The sequence below is a fragment of the Rhinoraja longicauda genome, chromosome 12, assembly GCF_053455715.1.
Source record: "Rhinoraja longicauda isolate Sanriku21f chromosome 12, sRhiLon1.1, whole genome shotgun sequence".
NCBI lineage: Eukaryota > Metazoa > Chordata > Chondrichthyes > Rajiformes > Arhynchobatidae > Rhinoraja > Rhinoraja longicauda.
The window spans coordinates 46393621-46416306 of record NC_135964.1 but is presented as its reverse complement, the minus strand read 5'-3'; the positions used below and the strand labels follow the sequence as shown (position 1 = coordinate 46416306).

Below are 22686 nucleotides of genomic sequence, written 5' to 3'. Positions count from 1 at the left end.
CTCATTGCAAAGTCACGGTGAGTCCTCAGTGTGAAAATGAGTGAAAACTAACCTCACTCAGAGATTGTACAAATGGTTAGAGTTAAAAATAGGGGAAAAGTGTGGTGCAGGGGAAGCCTTCTCCTGAGCTGAGATTAGGGAAACAGAAAGCTTCTTCCTAAAGTAATTGATGCCGACACTGGTCTAAATATAGTACGCCATTCCCTTTTCCATTCTCACATCCCATGTAAAAATTGAGACCGTGCAAGAGGCTGAGAGGACAATTTTCAACAACAAAATTTACAGAAGTCTGCAGAGAGACACACAAAGTGCTGGAGTAACTCAGTGGGTCAGGCGGCATCTCTGGAGAAAAGGAACAGGTGACATTTCAGGTCAGAACCCTTCTTCGGAGGCTGTGGTTTTTTCTTAGAATAAATTGGATTTGCAATTCTTACAACAAAGTGAAAGATAGCCAATTTAATTCGAGACCTGTTCATCACTCCATTTGTCAGTTTATTCTGGATCTGACAAACGGCAGATGTTTGCCTTTTCGTTTCACCTGTTCTAGCCCATCCCAGGAGTCAACTTTCATTACTCACGAACCTGGGAAATTAATTCCCCAGCTGGAAGGGATAGAAAGCACTACATCATTGTGCATTACATCAACAATACGTTTATACATGTCAGTCTGGAATATGCACAAGGTATTTTTTTTTAAGCAAAAAATCAAACAAACCAGAGTAAGGGATTATAGAACATCAAATGTACTTGGGTTTACACAAACTGTTTTAGCTAGTTTACAAAACATTACACTGGAGCCAGTCCTGCTCAACAATCTAGGCATGTCAATAAGATTAAAGCAATCATGTGTAGGATATTTGTGGAATGAACCCATAAGTGTACTTTGATAAATTAAACAGGTTCTTTTGGATGCAATGATACCAGAAGTGAAGGCACAGCTCTGATCTCGTGAAAGTAAAATTAAAAACGAGGGCACATTTTATTCCTTGTTATTGTGAGCCGTCAACATCGTTCCCTCCCAACTCTGAGGCCGAGTGATCAGAGGCAATGCCCATCCCGTCTGTGTTTGCCTGGACTCCGGTCCACATGTTGGAGGCAGCCGGGGGTGTGAGGGCTACAGTGAATGTCGGTGGTGTATTGCAGCCCAGTGGGCGACTGCTTCCCCCGTGAGTGCCCAGATCGCTGGCAGCTCACCCCCACCTCACACATAGCTGTGTTCCAATAATATTCTTCTTTTGATTTTTTTTTCAACCTTTTAAAACTGCAAAAATCATTATTAACTCACGGGCCGTACAAAAACAGACAGTGGGCCGGATGAGGTTGCCGACCCCTGGTCTATCCTGAAGGCCAAAACTGTAATCCTTAATGTTTCAAACTGTTACCTTTCATGCACTGCAGGTTTATTTAAAGTTGGTAGATCTGACACAGAATGTTATTGTGAAACAGTCTCCACCACAACTGTGGTCCAACACCACTGAATGCCGTCAAGGTTCCAACTACTTATCCCTAATACTTCAGCTCATTTCTACTTAGTCAATTCCAGATGCCCTGAATGATCCAACCAGAATTCCCTCTTCTTTCCACTGAGCAATGTCCCTTGACAGTTTATTCACAAGTTCACTATCATAGTCATTCCGATGAAAAATCACTCCAAATTCACATCGTGGTAGCAAACTGCTGGCATGTTACAGGTAAACCTGTAACATTTCCTATTGAATGCAAAACAAAGCAAATTGCTGCTTCCTGGGGAGAAAAAAAAATTGTATACCGTTTCATTCCTGTCCAGTACATTCACAGGACTACTTTTTGAAAGACAATCATTGCTTTGATGTAAAAACCATAGGCAATTTGTACACAATACTCCAACAAACAGCACCATAACATTAATCAGTGAAGTCGAGACAAAGATATATTTAGTCAAAATATTAGGGAAGGCACCTTTCTTCAAATCAGTGCCATGAAATATTTTTCACCCAATTGGGAAAAAGAAAGAACAACCTTTTTATTTTTGCTGTCCTGCAGAATATGTAATTTAGGTATATGTTTTTGTGTGTTATCTGAGTCTATGTGCATGTGATGCTGCTGCAAGCAGGATTTTCAATGTACCGGTACCTAACTATACCTGTGCATATGATTATAAACTCGATTTGTTAACTTTGCCATTTTGCCCCTGATTACAGCTGGAATACTGGAACTTCCTACACAAGCCAATTGTAGGAATAACTCAGCATCATGCTGCAATTGAATTTTAAAAAGTCCAGAACTCCAAGATAAACATGGACCATCACTAAATATAAACAGAAAAGGCTGGCCATTTGCAAGATAGCATCCAGATAATATTCATGATATGTGTACTTTGAGAGTTTAAAGTGCTAGGAATACTCAAGCCCATGAAAGGTGCTAACCCAAAAGCAATTCTTTTGTTTTCTTTTAGATGTGAGAAAAATATTTTCCAAACTTATGAGAATGGTCAAAGTAATGTTTTTGAACTGGTAGAAACTCAAAATTTCATTTCAATCTATTCAGTTCTAGATGTTTGTTTCAGGGGTAACTCTTCCCTAAAAGGTGGTATTAAAATTGTTGCAAATTTTTAATCAGGTAATTTTTTCTCTCTGGAAGCACCCATTTTTAGACGGCACTTGATAAGCAAATTATTTTTTCATATCACTTTAAACTACAAACAGATAAAAATGCAGGAAAATACCTTTGAACCGGGAGGTGGTGTCAGACCAAGAAATGCATAAACTCCATTATCCTCTTTGGCATTGAAGAAACTATCAAAGTCCTATGGTGGCAAAAAACAAAATTAATGAAATATGTAAGCTGGCTTTTAATTAACACTGCAAATGGCAATGCAGAAGTCATCATAATGAGAACAGACTTGCATGGTCATGAAGTATTTAAATATAAAATAGGCTTAAAAGGAGATATTCTTCAATGTTTAAGAGAAGTTTGTTTACTTCGCTTCCTCTGAGTAATACCCAATACAAAAGAATAGTGAAAGACTTGGATAGCGTGGGAGTGGAGAGGATGGTTCCACTAATGGGAGAGTCCAGGACTAGAGGTTATAGCCTCAGAATTAAAGGATGATCTTTTAGGAAGGAGATGAGGAGTATTTTATTTTAGTCAGAGGGTGATGAATCTATGGAATTCTTTGCCACAGAAGCCTATGGAGGCAGTCAGTGGATATATTTAAGGCAGGGATAGATAGATTCTTGATTAGTACAGGTGTCAGAGGTTATGGGGAGAAGGCAGGAGAATGGTGTTGGGAGGGAGAGATAGATCAGCCATGATTGAATGGCAGAGAAGACATGATGGTCCGAATTCTACTCCTATCACTTATGATCTTATGAAAAGTACAAAGACGAAAACTTAAGATGGACACAAAGAACAGGAGTAACTCAGTGGGTTAGGCAGCATCTCTACAGGAAAATATATTTCGGGTTGGGAACGTTCTTCAGACTGAAAGTAGAGGGATGGGAATTGGAGATAAGAAAAGGTCAGAACAAAGCAGGGCTGGCAACAGATGACCAAGTGGAGCCCATAATGACCCATTGTTGGCTGGGGTAGAATTGATAATGAAGGGGATAAAAGGATGCGAGCAGTGGACCTAGTAGGACGACTAGGGTGGGGGTGGGGGGGGGGGAGGGGGGAACAGAGGGGGAATGCAGGGATTATTTGAAATGAAAGAAATCAAAACTTATACCGCTGGGTTGTAAGCTGCCCAAGTGAAATATGAGGTGTTGTTCCCCCAATTTGCATGTGGCTTCACTCTGACTGTGGAGGAGGCCCAGGACAGAAAGGTCAGTGAGGGAATAGTTTGGCTTTCATGTTATATATGTCCCACCTCCCCAGTGATCATTCATAGAAATTAAGAAAAAATGAAGGGCATGTGATTAAAATGTAGACACTTATACTTCAAACAGTAGAAGGAAAGTAAATTTCCATTGAATAATTTCTTACCCCGCAATACTGTTCATCATTAAAGATCTGTGGAGGAAGAGGAATACCATTCTGAGGGCATTTTTCCCCGGAAACATTCGCCCGCATCCATTTTCGGTTTTCTTCATGTGCTGCGATATCCATTTCTTTAAAATCAATTTTATTGGCTTCTAAGAAACCAAGAACATCCTGTTGCTTCTTCTTAATCTGTGAACAGGACCATAATTAAGTTGTACACCATGGATATAAATCCAGTGAGACAGGTTTAAGATTACTGTTACTATCTCATATCAATCCCCATGTTCAGTCCTTACCTTTAGAGATACATCGTGAAAACAGGCTCACCAAGTCCGTGCCGACCAGTGATCACCCTGTACACTAGCACTGTCCTACACACGAGGGACAATTTACAAAAGCCAATTAACTTGCAAACCTGTACATCTTTGCAGTGTGGGAGGAAACCGGAACATCTAGAGAAAAACCACATGGTCACAGAGCGAACATAAAAAAACCCATACAGACAGCGCCCTTAGTCAGGATTGAACCCAATCTGAAACTGTAAGGCAGCAACTATACTGCTGTGACACTGTGCCTGGTCAAATAGGAAAGGTACACATGGTTTATGACCAGATAGACATAAACCACTTGTACCTTTCCATCATAGAGCAACATAGTAAAGAATGGGTTACTTACTTCATACAAAATGGAAATTAATTTGATAATATTATATAGGTACAGAATAGCAAATCCGGCAGGTTATCAAAACCACAAGCACAACCAATAGGCAATGGAAGTTATAACAATAAATCATCAATAAAATGACTGGATAGCAATCCAAATAATCTAATGTTAATATAATAAATCAGAGAGTCCCACTAGATAAATCTGTTTTGGACTGAAATGTTACTGTTGTCCAGATCAGATGCTCAGTTTTAAAGGACTTCCAGGTTTTGAAATTATCAAAAGTGCTGGCTGGATCATGAAATATCTCAGAAATTTTGTGGAAACCGGTAAAGAAATGAAAAATATTACATTTTTAGTGTGAAAAACAAATAATTAAATATTAAATCCAGTAAAGATGACAATGGGATTTTCAAAATTATTTGTACAAATATAAAAGGGCAATAGAAAATTCTACAAACATTAAGAAAACTATAATTTCACATGAACTCTCCAAAGGAAGATAAAAACTGTGATCAAATTCAGAGCATAAAATCAAAGTCAAATGAAAAGTCAAATTAAATACTGAGCAGCCGTTAATATTTAAGCACTTCCTGCGAAAAGACATTGCCTAATCACGAACCCCATATTTAATACTTCATTCTTAAAAAAATTAATAGTAAACAGCTGTTAGAAGAAACCCATGGAGCCTTGAATTATCTTACATGTTGCAACATTGTGTAATTTGTATAGCCATTATTTTAGTGACGAACAAATCAAATGCAAGTTATTCCTGTGACTCTATGGTGTTTACAAATATTTTGAAGACCAAGTTCTACCCATTTATGCACAAGACCGCTTGTTTATTTTGACAAGTATGGAATTTTCAATATTGATTTGAGAATTCCACAGCATAACTACTTTCATGGAAATCCATCACCTTTCTCATTACTTACAGAATCAATGCACTTGCACTTAGACTGCTTAACCCAAAACGTCACCCATCCTTTTTCTCCAGGGATGCCGCCTGACCCGCTGAGTTACTCCAACACTTTGTGTCCATCTTCAATTTAAATTTTGTCATGTTGGCTTGCCTTAGTTGTCAACTACAGATCAGAAATTGTGGTTTCAAGTTCCCTACCAAGGTAAATTGAATTTAAAAACCCAAGCAGGTGCTTATTGTTGCTTTTGCCAATATTTAAATGAATTACTGAGGCCAGTTGCAGACACAAAGTTTTAGAGTAACTCAGCATGTCAGGCAGCATCTCTGAAGGAAAGGAAGGGCACGAAGAAGAGTCCCGACCTGAAACGTCACCCATTCTTTTTCTCCGGAGAAGCTGCCTGACCTACTGAGTCACTCCAGCACTTTGTGTCTATCTTTGGTATAAACCAGCATCTGCAGCTCTTTGATTTCACATACCGAGGTCAGTTACCTGGTTTGTGCCATAAGTGAAGTAATGACCATAAGCAAAGGAATTCCCATCCAGGCATTACTTGTTTAACCAACGCTAACATAACTACTGATCATGTATCCGTTGATTCCACTGCTGTTTGTACACTGTGTAAAATGATTGCTGCATTATGCCCAGTCTACATAATGTGATGTAATAATGTAGGATGGGTTAACCAACAAATGTCATTGGGACTAATCAAACAGTATATCTCCGGTGAATTTGTTCACCTACTATACTCAAAATGTAGAGTCTGGGTTGGTATTGTTGTAAGCTTAAGTAAAAGAGACATGTTGACTGAGAAACAGAATATCCTTTCTTGAAGGCAGCAAGTCTCAACAGCAATGGCTGATCCAACAAAGTATTAGACCCAACTTTTATATGTTATATAATCAATGCATAAGTACGATAACTGTCATTATTAAACTGGATCAAAACCTAAAAGTTTGAATCCATAATAAATCTCAACTTCATTAATCAAAAAATATTGTTGGAACTTGATTTTTAATCCTCAGGGAAAAATCATATGGCCATCTTCCTAAATTTCTCAATATAATTAGCGTGCTATCCAGTCAAACATAATCCCCATATATCCCAGAAGTACAACTCCCACTTCAAATTAAGCCAGTTTAGTGTCAGTCCCAGCACATAAATCTCAAATCTACTGCCAACCACCCTACCAATATCCACTTAAATTACACTATTCATAGAACAGAACTTTCACAGTACGATTGCTTGTTTATAGGAAGTATTTGCTCTCTTACTATTAAAAAGCCGAACAGCAAAGATCATTTTTGAACATGTTAATAAAACTGAAATATTTCTATCCATGTTTAAGCATTTAAATTAATTGAACTACTAAAGTGACATAAGAGTCATGTTGCACAGATTCATTCAAAAATGAAGAGGGACTCCCAAGATTAAAAGCACTAAAGTCAATTCCTGAGTCTGCAATGAACTGTGTAGGATTAACTAAACAACTGCAGTTTGGAGCACTAAAGACTAAATAATGTGGCTTTCTTAGGTTTGAATAGGTCACAAGGATTTTTTTAAAAGGCACACTTTAAACATCAGACTCTAACTTTAAAATGCTCCATTCTTTTGTATTTATAAGGATTTTTGTTTAGTTTAGCATGGAAACAGGCCCTTCAGCCCACCGAGTCCTTGCTGACTATTGAACACTTGTTCACCTGAATTCTATGTTATCCCACTTTCTCATCCATTCTTAGACTTTGGGGGGAATTTACTGAAGTCAATTAAACTACAAACCTCCATTTCTTTGCGTTACGGAGGAAACCCGGAGAAAACCCATGTGGCCACAGGGAGAATGTGTGAACTCCATACAGTCAGCATTCCGGGTCAGGGTCAAACCGGGTCTCTGGCGCTGTGAGGCAGCGGCTCTACCAGCTGCGCCAGTGTGCCGCCACATCATGAATGTGAATATATTCATACATTTTCCGAATAGTTTCAGCTCTGGAAAACGTCAACTAATTTACAGTCTGCAGACATGAAATTAATGTAAAAATAGAAGTCTATTTTAATTTCCTTCCAATACATACCAGCCATATCTCTGACAGGCACATCCAAGATAATTTGTCCCCCTGTCAAGATGGAAGAGGAGTGCTGCAGAAAGATCCGACGAGGAACTTTGCTGACACTCTCCCTTGCTGCACTTAGTGAAACCCGAGCTGCTCTACGAGGGGACAGAGCATTCCAATCCACCAGCCTGGATTTCAAATGAAGTACTTTAATGCAGCACATATAAAATATTACGTCAACAGCAAAGAACTGCTGAAGTAATTTCATACGTCTTAAAACATTTACATTGTTATCCCCATTTGCACTTTCTTGGCAATGTCAACTGCACTAAACGCTGCAACTGAGGGAATCATTTGCACTACAACCTTTGAGGAATTGGTTTCCTTTGCAAAAAACATTGAGATTCAAAAAATTAGTTTAATAAAATTGAAAAATTATCATCTTCTCAGTCGATTTGTTCTAGCTTAGCTAAGTTTATTATTGCCACGTGTACCGAGATACAGTGAAAACCTTTTGTTTGCGTGCTACCCAGTTAAAAAAAAAACCCAGAATATCCCAGATGTATAACTCTCACTTCAAACTAAGTCAGTTTAGTGCCAGTTCCGGCAAACAATTCTTAAATCTACTGCCAACCACCCTGCCAATATCCACTTAAATTAAACTATTCAAAGAACAGAACGTTCACAACATAATCGCATGCTGAGAGGAAGTAATTGCTCTCACTATTAAAAAAACAAAGAGCAAAGATAAATTTTCAACATGTTAGTAAAACTGAAATATTTCTATCCATTTTTAAGAATTTAAATTAATTGAACTACAGAATCATACCAAAGAGAATCATTAAGCGCAAAAGGAGGAGAGAACATATTTGATATTATGAACATATTAAAAGGGTCTTTGGCTTGAAATGTTTCCCTTATATAGTTCTGCAAAGAGAACATAGGATATCATTGACAGGAACCCATCATACCTGTAAGTGTCGCTATCAAGATCCGAATTCAAAGTTTAACTACACAAGTAATTTGTTCATAATTTTACTTATACGACAATGATGGAAATATTCAGCTGGTTTTGAAGCATCTATCAACAAAATAAAGTTAGAGTAAGATATCAGATTGATGACCATTTGGCAAAATGGCCCCTTAGGCCAAACTTAGTTTTGTCAACGAAGAGATCACCACATCATGAGCATCAAATACTGTATGCTTGGGTCTCTTGAAGATGGGAAAGGGAAGACGTATAAAGTGTTGCATCTCTTACAGTTAAATGATTAGGTGCCATGAAGAAGATAACTGATGATAATTCGGATTTCATTCATCTCCATCTATTTGAACCTCTTCCAAATATGCTCTTATCACCTACTCTCAGCTGACACCACCACGACCACTCATGTTGAAACAAGGAACTACAGATACTGATTTACAAATAAAAGACAAAATGCTGGAGTAATAGAAACATAGAAAATAGGTGCACCGCCATTCAATATGATCATGGCTGATCATCCAACTCAGTATCCCGTACCTGCCTTCTCTCCATACCCCCTGATCCCTTTAGCCACAAGGCCACATCTAACTCCCTCTTAAATATAGCCAATGAACTGGCCTCAACTACCTTCTGTGGCAGAGAATTCCACAGATTCACCACTCTCTGTGTGAAAAAAAACATTCTCATCTCGGTCCTAAAAGACTTCCCCCTTATCCTTAAACTGTGACCCCTTGTTCTGGACTTCCCCAACATCGGGAACAATCTTCCTGCATCTAGCCTGTCCAACCCCTTAAGAATTTTGTAAGTTTCTATAAGATCCCCCCTCAATCTTCTAAATTCCAGCGAGTACAAGCCGAGTCTATCCAGTCTTTCTTCATATGAAAGTCCTGCCATCCCAGGAATCAATCTGGTGAACCTTCTCTGTACTCCCTCTATGGCAAGAATGTCTTTCCTCAGATTAGGAGACCAAAACTGCACGCAATGCAGCAGGTCAAGCAGCTTCTCTGGAACGGTGACGATTCGGGTCGGGACCCTTCTTCAGACTCGTGTTACTCATTCTCTCCTGGAATAGATTCTACTATTAACTTTTCCTTTTGTTCTTTCTGATCCTTTCCTGCAACTTTGAACATTTCACTTCCAAATTTACCAGTGCTGAAGAAATGTTATCAACAGAAAGTGCAAATTGTTTCTCTTGACTTGCTGAATTATTTCTGTGCATATTTCAGATTTCCAGCATCTGCAGGCCGGGGGGGGGGGGGGGGGGGGGGTATATGTAATTTGCAAAACAGTTAGCTTTCACACTTAATTTTATGGAATAAGGAATTACATTGTACCCTGGCGTATATGATAATAAATGAATCCAAGGGGGTGGCACAGTGGCGCAGCAGTAGAGTTGCTGCCTTACAACGCCAGAGACCCGGGTTCGATCCCGACTATGAGTGCTGTCTGTATGAAGTTAGTACGTTCCCCGTGACCTACGTGGGTTTTCTCCAGGTGCTCCATTTACCTCCCACACTCCAAAGACTTACAGGTTTGTAGGTTAATTGGCTTCTGTAAATGGTCCCTGGTGTATAATATAGTGCTATTGTATGGTGTGATCGCTGGTTGGCACGACTTGGTGGGCCGAAGGGCCTGTTTCCACGCTGTATCTCAAGTCTAAATCAAATCCGAATATTATGTATTCGTTGGACGATTCCAACAAGGGGACATAACTTCAGAATTAAGGGACAAAAGTTTAGGGGTAACATGAGGGGTAACTTCTTTACTCAGAGGGTGGTGGCTGTATGGAATGAGTTTCCGGTGGAAGTGGTGGAGGCAGGCTCGATTTTATTATTTAAGAGTAAATTGGATAGGTATATGGATGGGAGGGGATTGGAGGGTTATGGTCTGAGAGCAGGTAGATGAGACTAGGTCAGAGAAAGTGGTCGTCGTGGACTGGTAGGGCCGAACGGGCCTGTTTCCGTGCTGTAATTGTTATATGGTTTATATGGTTACATAGAGTCTAGATAAAGAGTACCACGATTTAAATTTGTCACAAGGATTTACACTTCGGAGTTAATTATACCTTCTTTACCATCATAACTTTCTGTATTGCAAATTACCACAATCTTCATCTAGGGCTTTGGGAGTAATATTTAACACAGGCTAGCAATTTGCCAGATTACAATCTTTCCATAAGACAGTGGCGAATCTCTGGAATTCCCTACACCAGAGGATTGTGGAGGCTAGATCACTAAGCATTTGGAGAGGAGGGGGACATTTTAGAAGGAATTGATGGTTATGTAGAAATACTACCTGTGATTCACAAATACCTCTGAATTTTTTGGTTGGTAGTGACCATGCTAGTTGTGGTTTCTAGTTACAGTAATATGAATAGACTGATCGTTTTATGGTGCGGCACAGAAGGGGAGTCTAGGCTTTGGGCATGTCGATTGAATGGTATAGCAGACCTTGAGAATTAGGTGCCCTACTCCTGTTTGTTTTTGCATTACCATGTAAATTTATTACAATTCTGCAATAACTGCAACACTTTACAAACTGCACAATATTCCAACAATTAACATTTATTGCTAGAGCAAATTGGATGAGGCATGAAAAAGTGATCCACATCTTAAAACACCCAGCCAATTCATAGCACTACAACTAGAAACCATAACTAACATCGCTACTACCAGCCAGAAACTCCACTGCAGTATTTGTGAACAGCATTTGGGATTTTCTCAATCAGCGTTGTCTAAAGTTAAGCTTGAGAGGGTGGCATGGGGGGGGGGGGGGGGGGGGGGGGGGGGGGGGGGGTGGAGGGGGGGTGAGCTGCAAGTAAGATGCCAAGATGGTCCATAGTGATTTTGATAAGTTAAGCTAGTGGGCAAATACACAGCAGATTAAGAGAATGGAAATAGATTGCAAAAAGGAAGTAAATATGACTTGGATATCCTTGTACACTAGTCACTGAGAGCAGGAATTTTGGAGCAAACTAATGCAAGGAGAGCAAATAGACTGTCGCCAGCTTTCATTGCAGGAGGATTTAATTACAGGTGCAAGGGTGTCCTACTGCAGCTGTACATGTGCTTGGAAATACCCCCTCTGGACAATAGCCTCCTCTTGAATGTCACTAAAACAAAGGAGCTGATTGTGGACTTCAGAAGGGCTAAACATCCAAGGACGTACACGCCACTGGAGATAAATGGGTCGATTGTGGATAGGGTGAGCAGTTTTAAATACTTGGGAGTCCGCATCGCAGAGGATCTGACGTGGGCAACGCACATTGCCGCACTGGTGGGTAAGGCTAAGCAGCGCCTTTACCACCTTAGACAACTGAGGAAATTCAGAGTGTCTCTGAAGATCCTTCATTGCTTCTACTCTGGGGCTGTAGAGAGCATCCTGTCCAGCAACATTACAGTCTGGTTTGGGAACAGCTCTGCCCAGGACAGGATGACCCTGCAGAGAGTAGTGCGTTCGGCAGAACGCACCATGGGCACTACACTCATCCCCCTGCAGGACCTATACATCAGGAGGTGCAGATCCAGAGCAAGTAAGATCATGAGGGACCCCTGCCACCCCAGTAACGGACTGTTCCAGATGCTACGATCAGGCAAACGGAGAGGATGAGACGGAGCTTCTTCCCACAGGCCATCAGGACTGTCAACTTTTATAACCCCAGAGACTAAATTTTTGTCGACACTAATAGTAACTTATTAACTTTATTTATATGCTGTAACTGTAATTCTTTTTGTGCACAACCCGCAGGCATTGCCACTTTCATTTCAGTGCACATCGTGTATGTGTATGTGACAAATAAATTTGACTTGACTTGACTTGACTTGGAATTGTTTGCATATCTGGTCTCCTTACCTCAGGAAGGACATTCTTGTCTGTGGAGTTTGGGAAATAGTACAATTGGTGACTACACTGAGTCCACTGACTCCTGGGATGTCAGGACTGATGTACAAGGAAGAGATGGGTTGTCAAGGTCCATTTTCAGTAAATTTTGAAAAACGAGAGGGGATCTCAGGGAATCAGAAACTATAACATTTTATCTGGACTAGACAGTAAAGATACATGGCGGATTCTCCCAGAGACCAGAGTGTTCTGAGCCCGGAGTCAGTGTCTCCTATGGGGACAACAAGCAGAAATCTCTTTCCCCACAGTGATAAACCTGAAAGCATTAAATACCTTTAAGTATATAGATACATACCTTGATGCTTTTGGGAAAAGGGTTGGGGGGGGGGGGGGGGGGGGGGGGGGACAGGACACAGGACATTGAAGCAAATGATCAAGAGTGTTTTATTGTCGTATGTCCCAAATAGAACAATGAAACTCTTACTTGTAGCAGCACAACAGAAGTAAAATGATACTGAATAGTAAAGTCGATGTGAAAGGCTGAATGACCTACTCCTGCTCCTTTTCTTCAAGTTTCAGCTATTGATTTAGAGTACATAACTGCAATTTGCCATGCTTACACATTTGGAATCTGAACTCCAGAATCACAGGACTGGTACAGCTTGGAAGGAGGTTTGTTGGCTCAGCAAGTCCCTACCATCTTAACGCAAAAGCAATTCAGCTGTCTCTATTTTCCCACGCAAATTCTTTCCTTTCAACTGAAATGCTGCAACTGAATCAGCCTCCACTGCTGCTCCAGGCAGTGTTACTTTGCTAGTGTCTATTCCTTCCAAAATTAATGTTCCCAAAAGGCTTTACTCCATTGTGGAATAGAAATATTGTATCCAACCTATTTGGATTCATTACATAACTCAATAAATAATTTAAAGGACACAAAGTGCTGGAGTCACTGAGCGGGTCAGGCAACATCTCTGGAGAACATAATAGGTCACGTTTCGCGATGAAGGGTCCCGACTCGAAACATCACCTATCCATGTTCACTAGAGGTGCAGCTTGACTTGCCGAGTTGCTCCAGCATTTTGTATCCTTTTGCGTAAACCAGCATTTGCAGTTCCTTGTTTCTAAATAAAAAAAGTTTAAAATCTCAAAACGAGGATTCTCAAATTAGTGTAAGAAAATAACTGCAGATGCTGGTACAAATCGAAGGTATTTATTTCACAAAATGCTGGAGTAACTCAGCAGGTCAGGCAGCATCTAGGAGAGAAGGAATGGGTGACGTTTCGGGTCGAGACCCTTCTTCAGAGTGAAGGTGCAGGAGGAGGCCATTCGGCCCTTCGAGCCATTCATTGTGATCATGGCCGATCATCCACAATCAGTAACCCGTGCCTGCCTTCTCCCCATTTGAGAGGCGATGTTTAAATAGAGTGTGGTGGGTGCTTGGAACATGCTGTCAGGGCTATCCCTGGAGGCAGATAGACAGCAACTTTTAAAGAGGCATCTAGACAGACATGTAGAGGGATATGGACCTTGTGCAGGCAGATGGATCTGCATCATGGCCAGCATAGACATGGTGGGCCAAAGAGACATTTGCTGCTCTGTATTGTTCCATAATTAATATTGTCAATATTATTCAACATGTTCTGAATACTGATAACATTTATCATGATATAAATGATGTGGAGAACCAACTTAGTAGTTTAGTGTCTGAGAGAAAGTGAATTAATATCAATAACATAAACTCAGCAATATTTATGTACTCTATACAATGGTTTAGGAACCAATGCCAAGTTATACTGTTCTGCTATTCATCAAAACAAATTCAAAGCTATTAAGTTTAATTATAAAAGTGGAAATGTTCCAGACAAGTTAACTAAGTGCTTCAGCAAATGCCAAAATCCTTCATCCCCCTGATCCCAACCTAATAAATCGGTGAATATAACACAGCTGCTTTCACATCACCATCTTAACTATTTTAATCAGGCCATTAAAAAGTTGTGCGAGAGATTATTTAAGATTATTCTTTGTCCTTACAGATACACGGAACTGTAGATGCCGATTTATAAAATGAGACACAAAGTGCTGGCGTAACTCAGTGAGTCAAGCAGCATCTCTGGTGGAATCCATCAATGGAATACATTTTCTACCTCAATTATAAATGAGTACAGGAAAACTAGAAACATACAGGTGAGACCATGCCAGTGGAGAAAGAATCGGAATTAACACTTCAGGTCAACTATCCATCACTGGCACCAATTCTAAAGTTTAGTTTGGAGATACAGCCCACTGAGTCCACGCCAACCAACAATGACCCCCATACACTAGATCTACCCTACACTCTGGGGACAATTTACAGAACCCTATTAACCTACAAACCCACACATCTTTGGAATGTGTGAGGAAACCGAAGCACCGGGAGAAAACTCACTCAATTGCAGGGAGAACGTACAAACTCCGTAAGGACAGCACCGGTAGTCAGGATTGTACCTGGATCTCTGGCCCTGTAAGGCAGCAAATCTACTGCTGCGCCACTGTGCTGCCCAAAACACAAAAGATAAACGAAAACCTAACGAGGGATACCTCTTATACCTCCATAGAATCAGCTTTACATGCTGAGTATTTTCTATCCTTATTTCATATTTTTGCTTTTCAGTTTAGTAGCACAACCTATAGCTTTCCCCTTGGCTGCACTTCACATTTCCACCCCTACCAATGCTCTGCATTTACTGCCATAATAAATTAATACTGTTACTTGTTATAACGGTATGGGGTAAATAATCTCCTTTCTAAGGTAGCACGTGAATTTAAACAATAATAGATTAATATATTTCATGGGACCATGATAACATTAAAATTCTAACGCGCTCAACATACTATTGAGAACATGCTTCATAAGTAATATTTACAAAACATCTCAAAACATGAGTAGCATCTCCAAATATGTACATGAATTATGTCAAATTCTAAACCTTCTATTAGTAAAAGTCGCATCATATTGTTCAATTAAATAAGCAGCAAGTTAATTTCTCTGTTGGCATTGCTGAGATCTTCACTGTTATCACAAGCTCTTGAATCACAAGGAAACAAAACTAGTTTTACTAAGGCATAGAAACATAGAAAATAGGTAGTGTGCGCCATTCGGCCCTTTTAGCCAGAACCACCATTCAATATGACCATGGCTGATCGTCCAAAATCAGTATCCCATTCCAGCTTTTCCCCCTATATCCCTTGATTCCTTTAACCCCAAGAGCTAAATCTAACTCTCTCTTGAAAACATCCAGTGAATTGGCCTCCACTGCCTTCTGTGGCAGAGAATTCCACAGATTCACAACGCATGGATCTCAAAAACGTTCTCCGGCGAAAGACTACAATGGATGCTCAAGTTTTGTGCCTGGATTCCTTAACCTTATAACACAAAAGCAGGATCACCATTAGTGAGGTATGGGGATGGAATTGAGATTGGAGAAATAACCATTCTCTTGATGTTTAATATTTCTGCTGTGTAATAGAAAGTACAGTCAAACTCTTCTTGCAAAGTTAGCTTAGGATCCATCCTGAAAATGGACACAAAACGTTGGAGTAACTCAGCGGGTCAGACAGCATCTCTGGAGAAAAGGAATAGGCGACGTTTTGGGTCGAGACCCTTCTTTAACCCGAAACGTCACCTATTCCTTTTCTCTATAAATGCTGATGACCCACTGTGTTACTCCAGTTTTTTGTGTCCATTCAGGCCCATCCTCTTTGGTGACATTTTTATAAGCTCACATTTGATTTTCCACAATTAGTTAAGAAAATGCAGTCTGATCTTAAACAAGATCTCTACTGAAACTATTTCAGAGATTTATCAACACATAGCAACACTAGCTAAGACTTTGGATTGATAAAATACACTATTTTAACCATCTGTTAACTGATTTAAAGAAAATCAATAAGAGTGGCAGGTTGCCTGGATAGTTAACTTGGCCAAAGTGCTGATTCATCAGTCACATCTTAAACCAACCTCTGGGAATAAATATTATGAACAGCACTGCATTCTCTTTATTTGGAAACTAATAATCTTCTGACATTATACAACTGACTCAGGCTCAAATGCATTGAGGAACTACATCAAGGCATTAATCACTTAAATAAAAAGGGGTCAACTATGACAGGATTTACAAAGCAAGAGAAACAACTCAAACCAGTAGGTTGCAGGTAGGAATTTACAGATTAATACACAATATTAATGCAAGTGAACTATTTAAATTCTGATCACAGTATTTTGGATTGATTAATTTGAAAATAATGGAGATAGGGAAGCCATTTATAGGGATTCAGTCTTTAAATCAATGAAGGAACAGGAAAATTGGTGTGAATGTAATCTGCAATGTTGCTGAGGTAAAAAATATTCCATTAGCAAAATAGATTTGGGATGGAAAGGTCAAACTCGCAATGAAAATGGATTGCTAGCAAATTACTCTTGTCCCACACACACCAATAACATTGTTATCCTCTTCAGTCACTAAGCACCTACATTATAGCAGATTAGGCAGAACCCTTCCCAACTCATTTGAACATTCACCAGCTTTTCTTTAGCAGATTCAATAACTACCTGAAAAGGGAAATATCTTGTTTGCAATTAATCGAAAATACAATGAGTTAAAATAATAATGTACAATTATTCTACAAACTGCCCAACAAATTGGAGCAAGGAAGAGGTGTACAGCAAAAATAGCAACTCGCTCTTAGCTCCGTATCAATTTCAAGGAAGGAAATAGTCCATCAAATATGTCTGAGTCATTGGGGGCAGTAGGTCCAATAATATTGTCCCCAAATATTGCACAGAAACAGCCTAGGTGAGCTCACCCGACTAGGTTAAGGTATGTGGTTTTCTGTCCACATTGCATGGTTCACCTCCAAAAAGCCATACTTAGTTTGTTTGTATTTCCTTGAAAAATAGTTCCTCCCAAATGGTTTTGCTTCTCACAATCAATCACCTGTGCCTATTTAGGGGTTGGTTTTGCATCCCCTGCTCTATGCCAATACATAACTGCCTGGTAATATAGCCTGTAAACACAAGGTCAACGTTCCTACTAATAGCATTCAGCTTTCTTGCTTCACTGCCATTTCAGTAAGACTGCCTGGATTGAAATGTCAAATATAAAGGCCTGATTGTTAGAATTTCTAGCAACTTGTGTTGGCAAAAATGAACCTGTTCTGACATTCCAGATAATCTCCAGTTCGAGCCTACACAGCATATTTGTTACTCAAAGCTTTTTTCCGCCACATCATTTGTATCCATTTCTAATCATTCCTCTTATTCACTGCTACAAAAAATCTAAATTTGTCCCTTTATCACCTAACCACTGATTTCATTACTGTATTAACTGCCCTCCCTTTATTCTTTAAAAGATATTCAATAAATTCAGAACCTTGAAATCCTCGTTAAATGTGCACAGTCTCATTGCTGCTCTTGCTGGGATTGACTAATTCCTTCTTCCCAACATATGGACTTCAACTTCCCGACCCGAAACATCACCCATCTATGTTCTCCAGAGATGCTGCCTGACTCGCTGTGTTACTCCAGCATTTTGTGTCTACCTTTGGATTTCAACTTCCTTATCTTGATTTAAAGTTGCACCCAGAACTGGATACAATCTCCAAGTATCAGGATCTTGGTATATGTCCAAGGAACCCTGAAAGCACCAGGACATGATAAGGTGATGATGTTTGGGATAAGGTGAACACGGCAGGTCAGATACTTTCCTTTGTTTGCCAATGCACAGAATACAAGAGCAGGGAATTTATGGCACTAGCTCTGCAAGACATTATTAGTCAGGACACAATGGAGCAGAGGAGATTCACCAGGATGATGTGTGGTACAATGGTTTTCAGTTCTCACGAGATACTGTGATGGGTAGGTTTGTGTTTCTCGAAGTGAAGGAGGCCAACTGTGGAGGTGTTCAAAATTAGGAGATGTGTAGACTGGGCAGGTAGTTGGAAACCTTTCCCTACAGGAAGAGGGTTAAGAGTAAGAAGAAAGAGTAAAGGTTTAGAGGTGATCAGGAGGATTTTCTTTCACTCAGAGATTAATTAAAATCTGGAACTCACAGCATGAGAGGATACTGGAGGCAGATGCTCTCAACTTTTATATAGTTACATGAACACTTAAATTCCTACAGTATAAAAGGCTATGGAGCAATTGCTGATAAATGTGATTAAAAGCTTAGTATTAGTTTAGTTTAGAGATACAGCATGGAAACAGGCCCTTTGGCCCACTCAGACCATTGATCACCTGCACACTAGTTTGATGTTATCCCACTTTTGCACCCTGCATGCTAAGGGCAATTTACTGAAGCCAATTAATCTACAAGCCTGCATGTATTTGGAATATGGGAGGACATCGGATCAGCAGGAAAAAAACACATGCGGTCACAGGGAGAACGTACAAACTCCGCACAGACAGCACCTGGAGTCAGGATTAAACCTGAATCTCTGGTGCTACGAGGCAGCTGCTCTACCAGCTCCGCCACTGTGCCGCTCTAGGCCTGTTTCTTTATTGTATGATGAATATGACCCAGCGATTCATTCAAATGGTCCACACTCTGTTGCACAGACTCAGGCTCATTGCTTCACGGCTCTCTCATTAAATCCACTGGCCCCGATTCAACCACGTCTTGTTAACCAGCCCAGCAGAAGCACCAGCACCAGACAAGGCATCAACATCCCTCCCTTATACAGCAAAACCAGATGCCATTTTCACTCCACACATGGGCACTTTCCAGCACAGGCCACTCAACAAGAATCATATCGAGGAAATCTGGCTGATGCTAAGGTCAATTTTGGAACAAATTCTACACTGCTTGAAATCAGCTCAGTTAATAATTAATCAAGTATGGAACATTCTGATCTGTATGATAACATCAGCTTCTTTAAAGTACTGAAGGAAAGTTGGAGAACAATTCTATTTAGAATCTTTAGCAGAACTGAAATTTAAACCAATGACTTGTTTGACGATTCCAAGTACCATAAACATTTTTATGTTCTACCAAATGAAAAATGTACCAGATAATTAATTATTAGATTTTACAGTTTTGTTATCCTTCTTCCACTACCCATTTCAGAAGAAATATTTCCATTTTTTAAAATTGAAAAAAATCATTCATGGACTTTGATCAGCACCTATTACCCATCCACAGTTGTGATTATTTACTGCTCAATTCGTGGTGAACCATGTAAACAAAATCACTTCAATCAGCTACTTTATTCAAGTTATATTTATCCAAGGAGTGTTGAGATGCAATTCAAGGATAACCAGCACATTACTAAGTAAATAAATCGCATCAATCTGCAGTAATCAAACATAGAAATCAATTCCAGAACACTCATCCAAGATGATTTGACAGTTTTAGTAACTCTAAAATTGACTGAAGTCACGTCATTGCCACAAGTTTGGCTCACGAATGATTTAAGATGTATAGATAGTGAGACACATGGAAATGGGAAGTAAAATAAAATCAATAGCCAGCAACCTGATCATCTTATCAAGCTCTATGGAGCTAAATTTAGATTTTAATGCATTTGCCAGCTGGGTTCTAGGCAAATGTGATTCCTTCAATTTTGCTTCTCCCTCAACCATATATCCAGACAAAAGTAAAATGATAGACACAAAAAGCTGGTATTTATTCACAAAATGCTGGAGTAACTCAGCCGGTCAGGCAGCATCTCAGGAGAGAAGGAATGGGTGGCGTTTCGGGTCGAGACCCTTCTTCAGACTGATGTCAGGGGGGGCGGGACAAAGGAAGGATATAGGTGAAGACAGAAAGATAGAGGGAGAACTGGGAAGGGGGAGGGGAAGAGAGGGACAGAGGAACAATCTAAAGTTGGAGAAGTCAATGTTCATACCGCTGGGCTGCAAGCTGCCCAAGCGAAATATGAGGTGCTGCTCCTCCAATTTCCAGTGGGCCTCACTATGGCACTGGAGGAGGCCCATGACAGAATGGTCGGACTGGGAGTGGGAGTTGAAGTGCTCAGCCACCGGGAGATCAGGTTGGTTAAGGCGGACTGAGCGAAGGTGTTGGGCAAAACGGTCGCCGAGCCTGCGTTTGGTTTCGCCGATGTAAAGAAGTTGACATGTAGAGCAGCGGATACAATAGATGAGGTTGGAGGAGGTGCAGGTGAACCTCTGGCTCACCTGGAAAGATTGTTTGGGTCCTTGGATGGAGTTGAGGGGGGACGTAAAGGGACAGGTGTTGCATCTCCTGCCGTTGCAGGAGAAAATGGGGAAAGTGCCCGGGGATGGGGTGGTTTGGGTAGGAAGGGACGAGTGAACCAGGGAGTTACGGAGGGAACGGTCTCTGCGGAATGCCTTTGTCCCGCCCCCTGACATCAGTCTGAAGAAGGGTCTCGACCCAAAACGTCACCCATTCCTTCTCTCCTGAGATGCTGCCTGACCTGCTGAATCCAGCATTTTGTGAATAAATACCTTCGATTTGTACCAGCATCTGCAGTTTTTTTCCTACACAAAAAGCTGGATTAGCTCAGCGGGACAGGCAGCATCTCTGGAGAGAAGGAATGAGTGATGTTTCAGGTCGAGACCCTTCTTCAGACTGGTTAGGGATAAGGGAAACGAGAGATCTAGACGGTGATATGGAGAGATAAAGAACAATGAATGAAAGATATGCAAAAAAGTAACGATGATAAAGGAAAAGGACCATTGTAAGCTGTTTGTAGGGTGAAAATGAGAAGCTAGTGCGACTTGGGTGGGGGAGGGATAGAGTAAAATGATGCAAGGTCTCGTAGTTTAACAACCAATTTTCTAACAGAACAGCAGCAATTACTGACCCAAGTCAATAATCTCTCCCTGTGGCTCAAAATTCAGCATAGTTTGAGAAATACAATTTGGATTCCCACACAACTTTGAGATCTAGGTTCAAGTATGCTAACAGCTTCCAAAGCAACTCACAGTAACACTATCTACAAACTCTGAACTCCAACAGGAAATGCATTTTAAATGCTTAATTGGCTGAAAAAGCTTTGAGCTTGCAAAATAAAATTGTGCTAAACACATGCCTTTCTTTTTTTGAATCTTTAACCCAAATCTCACCAAGTCCATTCATTCAAATTCTCATAGATATCCAATGGGAAAATACTTGAATGTTAAATCAAGACTATTCTTTTCATATTCTCAACCCTCCACAACTCTCGGTACAGTGGTGCTGCTGGTAGAGGTGCTTCCTCACAGCACCAGAGACCCAGGTTCGATCCTCACCTCCGGTTTGCTCATTCTCAAGACCACATGGGTAACCTCCCACATCCCAAAGAATTGTGAGTTCATAGGTTAATTGGGCTCTATAAATTGTCCTTTCAGCTGTTGCCGTTGCTTCAATTTTGGGGGGGTTTGTGTGGGAGGGGGGGGTTGGGTGGGAGATGGGGGTTTGGGTGGGAGATGGGGGGGGTTTGGGTGGGAGATGGGGGGGGGGGTTGGGTGGGAGATGGGGGGGGGGGGGTTTGGGTGGGAGATGGGGGGGGGGGGTTTGGGTGGGAGATGGGGGGGGGGGTTTGGGTGGGAGATGGGGGGGTTTGGGTGGGAGATGGGGGGGGGTTTGGGTGGGAGATGGGGGGGGGGTTTGGATGGGAGGGTTGGATGGGAGGAGAGGGGGGGTGGTTGGATGGGAGGAGGGGGGGGGGTTGGATGGGAGGAAGGGGGGATTGGATGGGAGGAGGGGGGGTTGGATGGGAGGAGAGGGGGGAGTTGGATGGGAGGAGAGGGGGGAGTTGGATGGGAGGAGAGGGGGGAGTTGGATGGGAGGAGAGGGGGGGTTGGATGGGAGGAGAGGGGGGGGTTGGATGGCAGGAGAGGGGGGGTTGGATGGGAGGAGAGGGGGGGGGTTGGATGGGAGGAGAGGGGGGGTTGGATGGGAGGAGAGGGGGGGTTGGATGGGAGGAGAGGGGGGGTTGGATGGGAGGAGAGGGGGGGTTGGATGGGAGGAGAGGGGGGGGTTGGATGGGAGGAGAGGGGGGGGGTTGGATGGGAGGAGAGGGGGGGGTTGGATGGGAGGAGAGGGGAGGGGGTTGGATGGGAGGAGAGGGGAGGGGGTTGGATGGGAGGAGAGGGGGGGGGGTTGGATGGGAGGAGAGGGGGGGGGTTGGATGGGGGGGAGGGGGGGGGGTTGGATGGGGGGGAGAGGGGGGGGGTTGGATGGGGGGAGGGGGGGGTTGTTGCTCCAGCAATTGTTTATTTTGCTACAGAATTTAGCATTTGCAGTCTCTTGTGTCTCCGTTCTTCATCATC

At 41.4% G+C, this 22686-nt stretch overlaps 1 protein-coding gene across 1 annotated transcript in view; it reads right to left on the bottom strand.

Annotated features, from left to right (window-relative positions):
- Positions 1–22686, bottom strand: part of LOC144598986 (SH3 domain-binding glutamic acid-rich protein-like) — a 36851-nt gene that overhangs the window by 12083 nt on the left and 2082 nt on the right. The window contains exons 2-3 of the mRNA XM_078409676.1: positions 3964–4149; positions 2705–2785 (exon numbers count right to left, since the gene is read on the bottom strand). Of these exons, the coding sequence (XP_078265802.1) occupies positions 2705–2785; positions 3964–4149 (267 nt within the window). The remainder of the gene's footprint in view (positions 1–2704; positions 2786–3963; positions 4150–22686) is intronic.